General features: G+C 48.4%; 1 protein-coding gene across 1 annotated transcript in view; it reads left to right on the forward strand.

Annotated features, from left to right (window-relative positions):
• The window catches only part of grk1a (G protein-coupled receptor kinase 1 a), a 105,871-nt gene that overhangs the window by 67,924 nt on the left and 23,525 nt on the right, over nucleotides 1–14,422 (forward strand). Inside the window, exon 2 of the mRNA XM_038802753.1 lies at nucleotides 3,427–3,554. Within this exon, the coding sequence (XP_038658681.1) occupies nucleotides 3,427–3,554 (128 nt within the window). The remainder of the gene's footprint in view (nucleotides 1–3,426; nucleotides 3,555–14,422) is intronic.

Raw genomic sequence — 14,422 nt, forward strand, 5'->3', positions numbered from 1 at the left:
TCTCTCTCAACGCTGCTGTTCCTCTCCCCACGCTGCTGTTCCTCTCCCCACGCTGCTGCTCCTTTCCCCCCGCTGCTGCTCCTCTCTCCCCGCTGCTGCTCCTCTCTCCCCACTGCTCCACTCTCCCCGCTGCTGCTCCTCTCCCCCCGCTGCTGCTCCTCTCCCCCCGCTGCCTCTCCTCTCCCCGCTCCTGCCCCTCTCTCCCCGCTTCTGCCCCTCTCTCAACGCTGCTGTTCCTCTCCCCCCCCCGCTGCCTCTCCTCTCCCCGCTGCTGCCCCTCTCTCCCCGCTGCTGCTCCCCTACCCCCGCTGCTGCTTCTCTCTCCCCGCTGCTGGTCCTCTCTTCCCGCTGTTGCTGCCCCTCTCTTCCCGCTGCTGCTCCTTCTCCCCGCTGCTGCTCCTCTCCCCCCCGCTGCTGCTCCTCTCTCCCCCCGCTGCTGCTCCCCCCTCCCCGCAGCTGCTCCTCTCTCCCCGTTGCTGCTCCTCTCCCCCCGCTGCTGTTCCCCTCACCCCGCTGCTGCTCCTCTCCCCCCGCTGCTGCTCCTCTCTCCCCACTGCTGCTCCTCTCTCCCCCCCGCTGCTGCTCCTCTCTCCTCGCTGCTGCTCCTCTCCCCGTTGCTGCTCCTCTCTCCCCGCAGATGGTCCTCTCCCCCCGCTGCTGCTCCTCTCTCCCCCGATGCTGCTCCTCTCTCCCCCCGCTGCTGCTCCTCTCTCCCCCCGCTGCTGCTCCTCTCCCCCCGCTGCTGCTCCTCTCTCCCCCCGCTGCTGCTCCTCTCCCCCCGCTGCTGCTCCTCTCCCCCCGCTGCTACTCCCATCTCCCCGCTGCTGCTCCTCTCCCCCCGCTGCTGCTCCTCTCCCCGAGCTACTGCTCCTCTCCCCCCGCCTGCTGCTCCTCTCTCCCCGCTGCTGCTCCTCTCTCCCCGCTGCTGCTCCTCGCTCCCCGCTGCTGCTCCTCTCTCCCCGCTGCTGCTCCTCTCTCCCCGATGCTGCTCCTCTCTCCCCGCTGCTGCTCCTCGCTCCCCGCTGCTGCTCCTCTCTCCCCGCTGCTGCTCCACTTCCCCCCGCTGCTGCTCCTCTCCTCTCCCCCTCCCCCACTTTGATGCTCCTCTCCCCCCGCTGCTGCTCCTCTCCCCCCGCTGCTACTCCCATCTCCCCGCTGCTGCTCCTCTCCCCCCGCTGCTGCTCCTCTCCCCGAGCTACTGCTCCTCTCCCCCCGCTGCTGCTCCTCTCTCCCCGCTGCTGCTCCTCTCTCCCCGCTGCTGCTCCTCGCTACCCCGCTGCTGCTCCTCTCTCCCCGCTGCTGCTCCTCTCTCCCCGACGCTGCTCCTCTCTCCCCGCTGCTGCTCCTCGCTCCCCGCTGCTGCTCCTCTCTCCCCGCTGCCGCTCCACTTCCCCCGCTGCTGCTCCCCTCTCCCCGCTGCTGCTCCTCTCCTCCCCCCCCCCCCCCCCCCCACTTTGATGCTTCTCTCCCCCCGCTGCTGTCCCTCTCTCCCCGCTGCTGGTCCTCTCCCCCCGCTGCTGCCCCACTCTCCCCGCTGCTGCTCCTCCCACCGCTGCTGATCCTCTCTCCCGCTACTGCTCCTCTCCCCCCCCCACACTTTGATGCTTCTCTGCCCCCGCTGCTGCCCCTCTCTCCCCGCTGCTGCTCCTCCCACCGCTGCTGCTCCTCTCTCCCCGCTTCTGTAACTCAGTCACTGTGTACAGAGTGCTGCTGAGTTGTTGTATACTGTAACTCAGTCACTGTGTACAGAGTGTAGCTGGGTTGTTGTATACTGTAACTCAGTCACTGTGTACAGAGTGTAGCTGGGTTGTTGTATACTGTAACTCAGTCACTGTGTACAGAGTGTAGCTGGGTTGTTGTATACTGTAACTCAGTCACTGTGTACAGTGTGTAGCTGGGTTGTTGTATAATGTAACTCAGTCACTGTGTACAGAGTGTAGCTGAGTTGCTGTATTCTGTAACTCAGTCACTGTGTACAGAGTGTAGCTGGCTTGCTGCATACTGTAACTCAGTCACTGTGTACAGAGTGTAGCTGGGTTGCTGTATACTGTAACTCAGTCACTGTGTACAGACTGTAGCTAGGTTGTTGTATACTGTAACTCAGTCACTGTGTACAGAGTGTAGCTGGGTTGTTGTATACTGTAAAGCAGTCACTGCCTACAGAGTGTAGCTGGGTTGTTGTATACTGTAACTCAGTCACTGTGTAAAGAGTGCAGCTGGGTTGTTGTATACTGTAAATCTGTCACTGTGTACAGAGTGTAGCTGGGTTGTTGTATACTGTAACTCAGTCACTGTGTACAGAGTGTAGCTGGGTTGTTGTATACTGTAACTCAGTCACTGTGTACAGAGTGCAGCTGGGTTGCTGTATACTGTAAATCAGTCACTGTGTCCAGAGTGTCGCTGGGTAGCTGTATTGTGTAACTCAGTCACTGTGTACAGAGTTTAGCTGGGTTGTTGTATACTGTAACTCAGTCACTGTGTACAGAGTGTAGCTGGGTTGTTGTATACTGTAAATCAGTCACTGTGTACAGAGTTTAGCTGGGTTGTTGTATACTGTAAATCAGTCACTGTGTACAGAGTGTAGCTGGGTTGCTCTATTCTGTAACTCAGTCGCTGTGTACAGAGTTTAGCTGGGTTGCTGTATTCTGTAACTCAGTCACTGTGTACAGAGTGTAGCTGGGTTGCTGTATACTGTAACTCAGTCACTGTGTACAGAGTGTAGCTGGGTTGCTGTATACTGTATCTCAGTCCCTGTGTACAGAGTGTAGCTGGGTTGTTGTATATTGTAACTCAGTCACTGTGTACAGAGTGCAGCTGGGTTGTTGTATACTGTAACCCAGTCACTGTGTACAGAGTGTAGCTGGGTTGTTGTATACTGTAACTCAGTCACTGTGTACAGAGTATAGCTGGGTTGTTGTATACTGTAAATCAGTCACTGTGTACAGAGTGTAGCTGGGTTGCTGTATACTGTAACTCAGTCACTGTGTACAGAGTGTCGCTGGGTTGTTGTATACTGTACCTCAGTCACTGTGTACAGAGTGTAGCTGGGTTGCTGTATACTGTAACTCAGTCACTGCTTACCGGAACAGCGCAGGATGTGGTGAAGAGCACTTTCAAAGGGATGGTGCAGACTCGATGGGCCGAATGGCCTCCTCTGGGCTGGTTTAGCACAGTGGGCTAAACAGATGGCTTGTAATACAGAACAAGGCCAGCAGCGCTGGTTCAATTCCCGTGCCAGCCTCCCGAACAGGCGCCGGAATATGGCGACTTGGTGCTTTTCACAGTAACTTCATTGAAGCCTACTAGTGACAATAAGCGATTATTATTATTAGATTATTATTCTGCATTGTCGGAATTGTCTGGAATTGAATTCTAAGTGCAGTGACTGAAACCCATGGGCTAATCAGGTTGGTCTTTATTTTTCAGGGTGCTATGGTGGAACAAAGGATCCTTGCCAGGGTACACACTCGATTCATTGTCTCCCTAGCTTACGCCTTCCAGACCAAAGAAGAGCTGTGCCTAGTGATGACCATCATGAACGGAGGAGATTTGAGGTAAACACTCTCCTCACTCAAACAAGGTCTAAGAAACAGGAATAGAGAGGAAATTCATGTCACTGGGTCATCACAGAGGTTCACAATTAATCGATCTTCTGGAGACAAACAGAGCATCCAATTAGCACAAATCAAGGTCCAACAAATAACCAATGAAATGACTGAGCTGCTAATCTGTTTTAGTGATGCTTGCTGAGGGGTGAATGTTGGCCATGACAATACTCTTCTTTTTTTCCTTGCGATGTGGACGTCACTGGCAAGACCAGCATTTGTTGCCAATCCTTAATTGTCCTTGAACTGAGTGTCTCGCTCGGCCTTTCAAAGGGTGTAAAGAGTCAACCACTTTGCGGGGTGGCATGGCCACACATTGGTTAACACTGTTGCCTCACAGCTCCAGGACCCTGGGTTTGATTCCGGCCTTGGGTGACGTTCTGTGTGGTGTCTGCACATTCTCCCTGTGTCTGCATGGGTTTCCTCCAGGTGCCCCAGTTTCCTCCCACAGTCCAAAGGTGTGCAGGTGAGGTGAATTGGCCATGCTAAATTGCTCCTCAGTGTGCAAAGGTTAATTGGGGGTTGCGGGGATAGGGTGGAGGTGTTCTTTCAAACGGTCGGTGCAAACTCGATGGGCCGAATGGTCTGCTTCTGCACTGTAGATATTCTATGATTCTATGTTGTGGATCTGAAGTCACATGTAGGCCAGACCAGGTAAGGATGGCAGATTTCCTTCCCTAAAGGACATTAATGAATTAGATGGATTTCCACAACAATTGATGATAGGTGCATGGCCACCATTAATGAGTAGCTTTAAATTCCAGAATTATTTATTGAATTTGAATTCAGTGAGGTGCCATGGTGGGATTTGATCCCATGTCCCACTCCAATGCCATTAGTTTGCTCAACAGTGCTTTATAACTGCAGGACAGGTTGGCGTGAAGCATGACGGCTCCATGCTGACATGGTTTTCGGGGGGTGCCCCAACCATCCCCTAATTATTCCAACCTACGTTCCCACGCAGCTTGAATTTCACCTGCAGACAGCAACTTATTGGAGATCAGTCACTGAACAAGGAAGGATGAGAAAGCAGCAAATTGGGGCAGGTTCCATTCGTCCTGAGGCCTACTGGGAGGGAACAAGGACAGGAACCTGGTGGGTATAAAATGCGCAATATCAGAGAGCCGTCCATGATACACCCATTGGCTTTAGATAAGGGGTGTCTGATGGGTGGATGAATTGATATCTACACACCCGCTGAAGTACATTGTTCCCACAGAAGGTGCAGACCACAACGGGCTGACAGGATTCCAACTCCAAGTACCGACCCCACTCCCTTGACATCACCCGGCCCAGCAGGGAAAAATAGAATGGGAAACAAATAACAACAAACATGACCAAACACTGCCAGCAAAAGCAGAAAGGTGGACAGGAATTGATTGATAAATGATTGATTGATACGAAATCTCAGACCAATTTGTGCAACTAATGAGAAGACTTCAATTTATAGTGATCCCTATGGCTTCAAGCTATCTCCAATTTGTTCACATTGTAGTAACAAATGGATAGATATGGATAATGCAGTGGATGTAATATAATCTTTATAATCTTTATTATTGTCCCAAGTAGGCATACATTAACACTGCAATGAGGTTACTGTGAAAAGCCCCTAGTCGCCACATTCTGGCACCTGTTCGGGTGTGTTCTGGGAGTGCCCCATTTCATGGCTGTGTTGATGTGATGTTGAACAGAAGCAGTTCAAACCAGTCCTTCCAGACAACATGGCAAGTTCAGGATAAATGACGGAATTCTCCGCTCCTGAGGCTAATGTTGACACCGGGGCAGGATTCGTGGAGCACCGTACCTGGACTGATTCAGCGACTGGGGAGGGGCTAGCAGTCGCCACGTGGAACACAATTGATTCCAAGGAGAACTCTGGGTCTGTGATTGACACACGGGAGGCTGACAAGCTGCAGCCGCATATACACACTTCATTCCCCACACCAACCCAGCCAACAAGATGGCACTGGTTGTGCTGTAGTTTCCCCAATCCCACTGATGAGTCGGCTGGGGCCAAAGGGAACCAAGGAGGGGTGCCCTGAGGGAAACCCATGCGACCAATGGCCGTAGGTTCACAGTGGGCAGTGGCATGTGCAGCTGCATGGCTGCCTTGCAGGTTGCGGCAAAGGTGTTCCATGCTTGTCCACCCCAACCCCACAGCCCACCTACTGGCCACATTCCGCTACTCCCGCCAGCCCCCTGGCCAGCGGCACAACTGTCAGCAAGCTATGGCAATGTTGGACACTTTCCGTACCCCTCTCTCTCCCTCAGCACACGGTGGCACATTTTTAAAAATAAATTTACAATATCCAATTTTTTTTCCAATTTGAGAGCAAGAATAAGGAGGCTCCTATTCCTTGGGAAGTAAATGGACAAGAGCTTCCCAAATTATTTGAGGTATTGAAGAAGGTTAACACATCCTGAAAATGTGTACACCGAGTGTTTCACATTCAAAGGCAGCAGTGCTTTCTCAGTGAATGCCTCTACTGAACTGATGGTTGACATGTTGCATCTCAAAACCCAAACATCCTCCTTTTCATAATGAATAAAAGATCTTTGCCCTCGCCTGAGGTGTGGTAACCCTCAGGTTAAATCACCACCAGTCAGCTCTCTCTCTCAAAGGGGAAAGCAGCCGATGGTCATCTGGGACTATGGAGACTTTCAGTTCAATGCATGAGAATAGTACATAACTTGGTTAACTCACCGCTACACATGACTGAGCATGCTAATCAGTCTTCTGTTCATTAGGAAAAGGGGGATGGCTGGATCTTTTATTCATTATGAAAAGGAGTTAATTCTCTCATGCATTAACATGTTTGTTCTACTAGTCAGTGACTACACTTGCCTTGCACACATAACGGAAATGGTTCTAAGTGGCGTTTTAGGCTGCATGTTCCCCCCCCCCCCCCCCCCGTCTCTGGTGGCGAGTTCCCACATGCCAGGTTTGGGTGGACCAGTAATAATGGACGCCCGGCTGGGGTCTCCCTGGGGTGGTCAGTCGATGCCAGGAGCCAGTTAGATCCAGCATCGGCATGGTAAAGTGGGTTCTTAAACCCACTTAGCCATCCGAGACTAGGTCCTGCCCATTGTGGGCGGGACCCAGACCGTGAAGCCTCGCGAGATCTGATTAGATCTTGTAAGGCACAACATCTGTCTGGAAGCTGGGCGGTGGCCTCCACTGACTTCAACCAGCTGCATCGCGCCCCAGTTCGGGGCAATGCGGATGGTAGATCGCGCCGATAGTCTTTAAATGGTGCAGGTCTTTTTCTGATATGCATGCATGTTGTCTGGGTGATATTGCCTTGTTACCTCTTGTTGTTCCATTGCTGTCGCTGGGGACATGTGGTCCTCTGGGATTGATGGTAGTTCTGTACTCAGTACCGCTGGTGAGATTGCTTCTCTCTGACCAGCGATTGTGATGAAGGAACAGTAATTTTCAAACTTAGGGTCGTGACCCGCAGGTGGGTCGCGGGTGGTTATCGGGAGGGTCACAGAGTAATCAGTTGCACCTTTCCCGATCGTGGGAACAAGTGCCTAATGCCGCGTTCGGTTTTTAAAATTGACGGCCACAACTTTCTTTCAAGAATGCCAGCTACCCCATGCATGCCTGTCCCCTCAACTGGATGTAGCATTGCGAAGAGCCCGTTGGGGCAGATCACCTCCTCTGGACATCAGTGCACTGTCCCAGGAGCAGATTTTTGAAAAAGTTGATGACGTCTTCTTGCCAGAAATGGTGGCAGAGAACAGGTCACGTGCTCCGTACACTGATGTCACATGCTCTGGGCGCAAAATCACTGAAAAGAGATTCCTTCATTTCGTAGCTGCCAGAAAGCAAGAAGAAATTAAAATGGATTGTTTCATAATAAGGAAGAGAGGGCCAGACACAAACAGGCCAGAATCTCACAACTAAATCTGCTGGAGAGAGCTGCTCAAGAGAGTCCACAGCAGGACATAGCAATGATGGTGTGAGTGCTCCGGAAATTCCAGAGAAGGACCAAGTAGTGCCGGTGTGAGCTCTAGGGTCTCTGATGAATATCCAACAAAGAAAAAATGGAATTGGGAACAAAGCAGTATAAAAATGATTTCTTGAGGTGTGGATTTGTTGATTGTGTCAATGCAAATCAGAATGCAAAGTACATGTGTGTTATATGCCTGGAAGTACTGGTAAATGAAAGTTTAAAACCCTCAAAACTTCAAAGGCATTTGAAGACTAAGCATGGTGAGTTCGAGGACAAGCCTCTTGATATTTTTAAATGGACGCAGTGAGAACTTAAATCATCAGCTGAAGTCCTTAGAAAAAATGTAACATCGAGTGACAAAGTAAGTGAGATCGTGAAGCCCAAGCAGGCTCACCTGGCACATTAAAGATAAGAAATAATTGTGGGTCATGAAGGTTGGCCGGCATCAGTCGCAAAGGCCGGTCGGTGTGAGTCACGAAGGTTGGTTGGCATGGGTTACGAAGGTCAGTTGGTGTGGGTCACGAAGGTCGGTCGGTGTGGGTCGCAAAGGTTGGCAAGTGTGGGTCCCGAAGGCTGGCCAGTTGGTAAAAGTGGGTCACGGGAAAAAAAAGTTTGATCAACACTGATATAGAACTTTAATTCTTCCGTCTTTCCATTGCATTAGACTCTCAGACTAATTTGTTCTCTCGGGTGTGAGTATTGTGCCATCATATAGCCTCAACTTCGTTTGTGAGTGCTTCATTTTCGGATAACCGAGGTCAACTACTTTGCTCAGGTCTGTGGTGGTCATTATGTTGCACGACACACCAGTGCCACTTGGTACTCTTCCAGTTAACATTGTAACAGTAACAAACCATTTGCCACCCATAGGCTTTACGGAACAGCACAGTGGCACAGTGGTTCACACTATTGCCTCACAGCACCAGGGACCTGGGTTCAATTCCGCCTTGGGTGAATGTGTGGAGTCTGAACGTTCTCCCCGTGTCTGTGTGGGTTTCCTCCGGGTGCTCCAGTTTCCACCCGCAGTCCAAAGATGTGCTGGTTAGGTGGCTTGGCCATGCTAAATTTCCCCTTAGTGTCTAGGGATGTACAGGTTAGGTGGATTGGTCATGATAAATTGCCCTTAGTGACCAAAAAGGTTAGGCGGGGTTATTGGGTTATGGGGATAGGGTGAAAGTGAGGGCTTAAGTGGGTCGGTGCAGACCTGATGGGCCGAATGGCCTCCTTCTGCACTGTATGTTCTATGTTCAATGAAACCGTAGCACCTGGAGGAGACCCATGTAGACATGGGGGGAACGTGCAGACTCCACAGAGACAACGACCCAAGCCAGAATCAAACCTGAGTCCCTGGTGCTGTGAAGCAACAGCGCTAACCATGCTGCTACTGTGTCGCCCTAGGGTTGTAGTTGGATTTCTGCTTTCAAAGTAAATTTTTTAGTGATTTTCATGCTGTTGTCAGAGGCGACAGTAAAACGTTATGTTCCGGACACATACATATCACAGATACATGCATATGCACATACATATATAATACATACAAACAAACACATACCAATAGGACACCTTCAATTTGCTCACTCTTGCCCCTTTCTTTTTCTGGCATGTTCTCTTCGAGACTTGATTCCTCAGGTGAGCACTCCATATCTGAACTCTCCGGTCCAAAACGCATTCAAAGTCTTCTCCATGTTTTCTGTCATTAAAGAACATAAGAACATAAGAACTAGGAGTAGGAGTAGGCCATCTGGCCCCTCGAGCCTGCTCCGCCATTCAATGAGATCATGGCTGATCTTTTGTGGACTCAGCTCCACTTTCCGGCCCGAACACCATAACCCTTAATCCCTTTATTCTTCAAAAAACTATCTATCTTTTTTTTTTTCTTTTTTTTAATAAATTTAGAGTACCCAATTATTTTTTCCAATTAAGGGGCAATTTAGCATGGCCAATCTACCTATCCTGCACATCTTTGGGTTGTGGGGGTGAAACCCACGCAGACACGGGGAGAATGTGCAAACTCCACACGGACAGTGATCCAGGGTCAGGATTTGAACCCGGGTCCTCAGAGCCGTAGGCAGTTGTGCTAATCACTGTGCCACCGTGCTGCCCAAAAACTATCTATCTTTACCTTAAAAACATTTAATGAAGGAGCCTCAACTGCTTCTCTGGGCAAGGAATTCCATAGATTCACAACCCTTTGGGTGAAGAAGTTCCTCCTAAACTCAGTCCTAAATCTACTTCCCCTTATTTTGAGGCTATGTCCCCTAGTTCTGCTTTCACCCGCCAGTGGAAACAACTTGCCCGCATCTATCCTATCTATTCCCTTCATAATTTTAAATGTTTCTATAAGATCCCCCCTCATCCTTCTAAATTCCAACGAGTACAGTCCCAGTCTACTCAACCTCTCCTCATAATCCAACCCCTTCAGCTCTGGGATTAACCTAGTGAATCTCCTCTGCACACCCTCCAGTGCCAGTACGTCCTTTCTCAAGTAAGGAGACCAAAACTGAACACGATACTCCAGGTGTGGCCTCACTAACACCTGATACAATTGCAACATAACCTCCCTAGTCTTAAACTCCATCCCTCTAGCAATGAAGGACAAAATTCCATTTGCCTTCTTAATGACCTGTTGCACCTGCAAACCAACTTTCTGTGACTAATGCACTAGCACACCCAGGTCTCTCTGCACAGCGGCATGCTTTAATATTTTATCGTTTAAATAATAATCCCGTTTGCTGTTATTCCTACCAAAATGGATAACCTCACATTTGTCAACATTGCATTCCATCTGCCAGACCCTAGCCCATTCACTTAACCTATCCAAATCCCTCTGCAGACTTCCAGTGTCCTCTGCACCTTTCGCTTTACCACTCATCTTAGTGTCATCTGCAAACCTGGACACAAGCTCCCAATTGACACCAGTGGCTGCTCCTTTCAACCTTGTGCAACAGTCAGGGTTAGTTATGATGGCTTCTACCGTTTAAAGAACTTTCGGCACCATTCTATACCTGGATATTTTGAAGATTATCCCGGCATGGAGAGCAAAGAGTCAGTCAGAAGAGGATTATACAGTGTGCATCTGAAACTTTTTAAACATCTCTAGTCTGAGAGAGGGCCAGGAACGTGACAAACTCTGAACAGTGAATGTTCATGTTTTTCTGCAGAATGTAATCTGTTTTGGGTATTTTAAAGTTAATCCAATCATGCTCCTGCTTTTATCTCCCTGCAATGATGTTATCACTCTAACTTCATTTGGAAATGGCTGGTAGTTGAACACCTGCTCTGCATTTCTGGGGCATGTCTGTTTAATGAGGTTAGACAAGGGCCTTGCATTTAGTCTCTCACACTTTCCGCTTGCATCCAGTTTCAGCATCAGTGAGAATTGTGTTCAGCAAGATATTATTAATCTTTTGCATTAATATGGTTACATATTACCAACTAACTTTAAAAAACTGTGCTTGCAAGACAATAAAGTGGCACGGAATCAGATTGTACAGTAAAAACTACCGTGTGTCATGCTGTACATCAAATGCCATTTTATTCTGATTTCCAGTTAATTCCTTCATACATCCAGGAAAACCCCAAATTCACAGTGAGCACTTTAACCTATTGAGAAAGGTGACCAGAAAGATTATTTACTTATGTGGGTCTGAAGTTTCATTGCATTTTAGCAAGTGGCACCCTGAGAAGATCCTTTGACACTCGGGACTAGATCATGGAACTACAACCTGTTCTACACACTGCTATACTGATCGAAAGCTCAACCTGAAAGACAAGTTACAGCCCTGTAGGTTAACCATCACCACCTTTTCTTCCATTAAGTCAGCTGATAGTGTATTCATACAACCTGTCTCTCTGAGCTTAGGAAGAGAAACCATTGTCGAAGATGCTGTGGAAGGATGTAGGTTTGATAGGAGAGAGTGAAGCATCAAATTCTAAGAAAGGTAGGCACCAATTTTCATGCAACATCATGTTCAAAAACTTTGGAGTGGAAAGGGAGATGGAGCATAACGTTCATGAATTGTGGGGTGTAGGCTGGGTGGTGGATCTAGGCTGGGTGGTTATGTTGAGGAAGGGAAGAATACCTGAAGCAAGGCATTCATTTCCATTGGCTATGGTGGGTAAAGGAAAGGGGGGGAGGGGGAGGAGGGAACGGCAGAGGCAGCTAAGCAGATGATCTCAATCTTAGTCACAAAGATGTCCATGAGCTCCTTGCACTTATTGTTGGTGATAATAATAATTATTATTATAATATATTTTTTTCCCAATTAAGGGGCAATTTAACGTGACTAATCCACCTAACCTGCACATTTTTGTGTTGTGGGGAGAAACCACGCAGACATCGGGAGAATGTGCAAACTCCACACGGACAGTGACCCAGGGCCAGGATTTGAACCTGAGTCCTCAGCACCACAGACCCAGTGCTAACCACTGCGCCACATGCCACCCTATAATTATTATAATAATAATAATCTGCTACCCACTCTGCTACCATGCTGCCCATGAGGGTGCAGGAGCCAAGGGAGAGAGAGGAATTTAAGTAGCCAGTTAGCATTGGAGTAGAGAAGTCAATGATTATCTTTTTTCTGCAGGATGTTCCTGGAACAGTAGACTAGACCAGTTCTAAACCTTATGTATTCTGATTTACTCTCTTGAATTTGAAGGACTGAAGGTGGAAAAGACTGGGATTGGAGGCAGTAAATATTTTGATGGGAACAATGGCATCAAGGGTAGAGTAGAATTGCTACAGGAATAGTATGAATGGAAGTCCAAAGACCGGGCACTTGGGAGCTTGAAAGTGCAACTATACGTAACTTGCAGGAGAATTGATTCTTGGGGAGATGAGAAAGTGAGTGGATTTGGAAAGTAGAATGGAAATGAGTGATGACAGATACAAGATAGTAGTCACAGATGGTTTTGTCTGTGACCACAACCATGTGTGTAGAGAGGCTACATGGGATGGCAGTACTGAGGGGTGGCTGAGAATATAGATAGCAAGGTTGAAACAAACAAAGGAGAACAGGAGTGGAGGGAAATCAATGCAAGGTGGGGTGAGATAGAAGCTGACATCGCCAAGGCCTATCAGAGTGAAAGATGAAGGATAATATCCTGTGGAGAGACACAGGACAGAGGTTGGGGAAGTACTAGATACCACAAGTTTTAAAGGAGAGGCAACAGTGATGTAAGAAGCCAAACTTTGAAACAAGAAGATAAAGTGTCAGATAAGCTGGGGAAGGCAGCAAGATGCAATTTGGTGATAAAGGCACCATGCCAACATGGAAGATTGGGGAGGAGACGTGGAGGAAAGTATAGCCGGGGAAAAACTTTAATTATGGATAAATATCACGAACCAGTCAACCAAGGTTTAGAAAGAGAAAATGCTGGAAAACCTCAGCAGGTCTGGCAGCATCTGTAGGGAGAGAAAAGAGCTTTGACAAAGAGTCTTTGGACTCGAAACGTTAGCTCTTTTCTCTCCCGACAGATGCTGCCAGACCTGCTGAGATTTTCCAGCATTTTCTCTTTCGTTTCAGATTCCAACATCCGCAGTAATTTGCTTTTATTTTTTTTTCAACCAAGGTTTAGTCAAAGTATGATGCCAATGCAGGCAAGCACAATGAGGTCAGGAATAGCCTTGTTTTACAAGCACTGTATTTAGACACACGTCAATCGTTTTCCTGAGCCTAAGTTTCCCCTCTTTCAGGAGATTTTCTCCTACTAAGTGGTCTCAAATGCCTAAAGAGTATTCCATTTTTCATCAGATTATCTTTGAGCTGTCCAAATTCACATGATTCTGCTTACTGTGTTACTGCAGTGACGTGCTGTTCAATGGGTTATCTTTTCCTTTGAACTCTTGTGTTGAACGCAGAGCATTCATTCAAGGCTTTCATAATCTCTGTTGTCTGTTTTCTTTGTTTGTTGGATAGATTTAGGGTGGTAGCAATCCCTCCCAGCAGTGTTACAAATATGGCTAATCTTATCAATTCTGGCTTGTTAATCAAACCTGTTGCCAGCTCGTAGTTTTGCCATTGCAAGTGGAAAAACTGCCAGTTCTGCCACATATCACCTTTCATTTTGACAGGAAGTGGGAGGGAAAGGTTTACAGCCTTGTTCACTCACCCACCATTTTACTTGTAGCCTTGCCTTCGGTACGCGTTTGCTTCTCCTTGCCCTTTTAAAAAAAATAAATTTAGAGTACCCAATTATTTTTTCCAATTAAGGGGCACTTTAGCATGGCCAATCCGCCTACCCTGCACATCTTTGGGTTGTGGGGGTGAAACCCACGCAGACACGGGGAGAATGTGCAAACTCCACACGGACAGTGACCCAGGCCCGGGATTCGAACCCAGGTCCTCAGCGCCGTAGGCAGCAATGTTAACCACTGTGCCACCGTGTTGCCCTTCCTTGCCCTTTTTTAAAGCAGATTTTTTTTTACCAGATTTGACCATTTCTTTTTTTTAAAATAAATTTAGAGTGTCCAATTAATTTTTTTCCAATTAAGGGGTAATTTAGCGTGGCCAATTCACCTACCCTGCACATCTTTTGGGTTGGGGGGTGAAACCCAGGCAAACACAGAAGAATGTGCCAACTCCACACGGTCAGTGACCCAGAGCCGGAATCGAACCTGGGACCTCGGCGCCGTGAGGCAACCATGCTAACCATTTGCGCCACCGTGCTGCCCTGAACATTTCTGTGTGCCTTTCTGAAGTGTGTCTTCTCTGCAGATTTTCCAGGATTTCAAATCTGTATTTCATTTCCACTTCCTGAAATTGGGTTTTGGGTTCAATGATTGCAGTGCTTTCCAATCTGAAGTCTTTAGTGAAGTGAGCGTAGGGTGGCAGTTTACAGAGCTTAGATCATGGC

Source organism: Scyliorhinus canicula, chromosome 7 (assembly GCF_902713615.1).
Source record: "Scyliorhinus canicula chromosome 7, sScyCan1.1, whole genome shotgun sequence".
NCBI classification, from domain to species: Eukaryota; Metazoa; Chordata; class Chondrichthyes; order Carcharhiniformes; family Scyliorhinidae; genus Scyliorhinus; species Scyliorhinus canicula.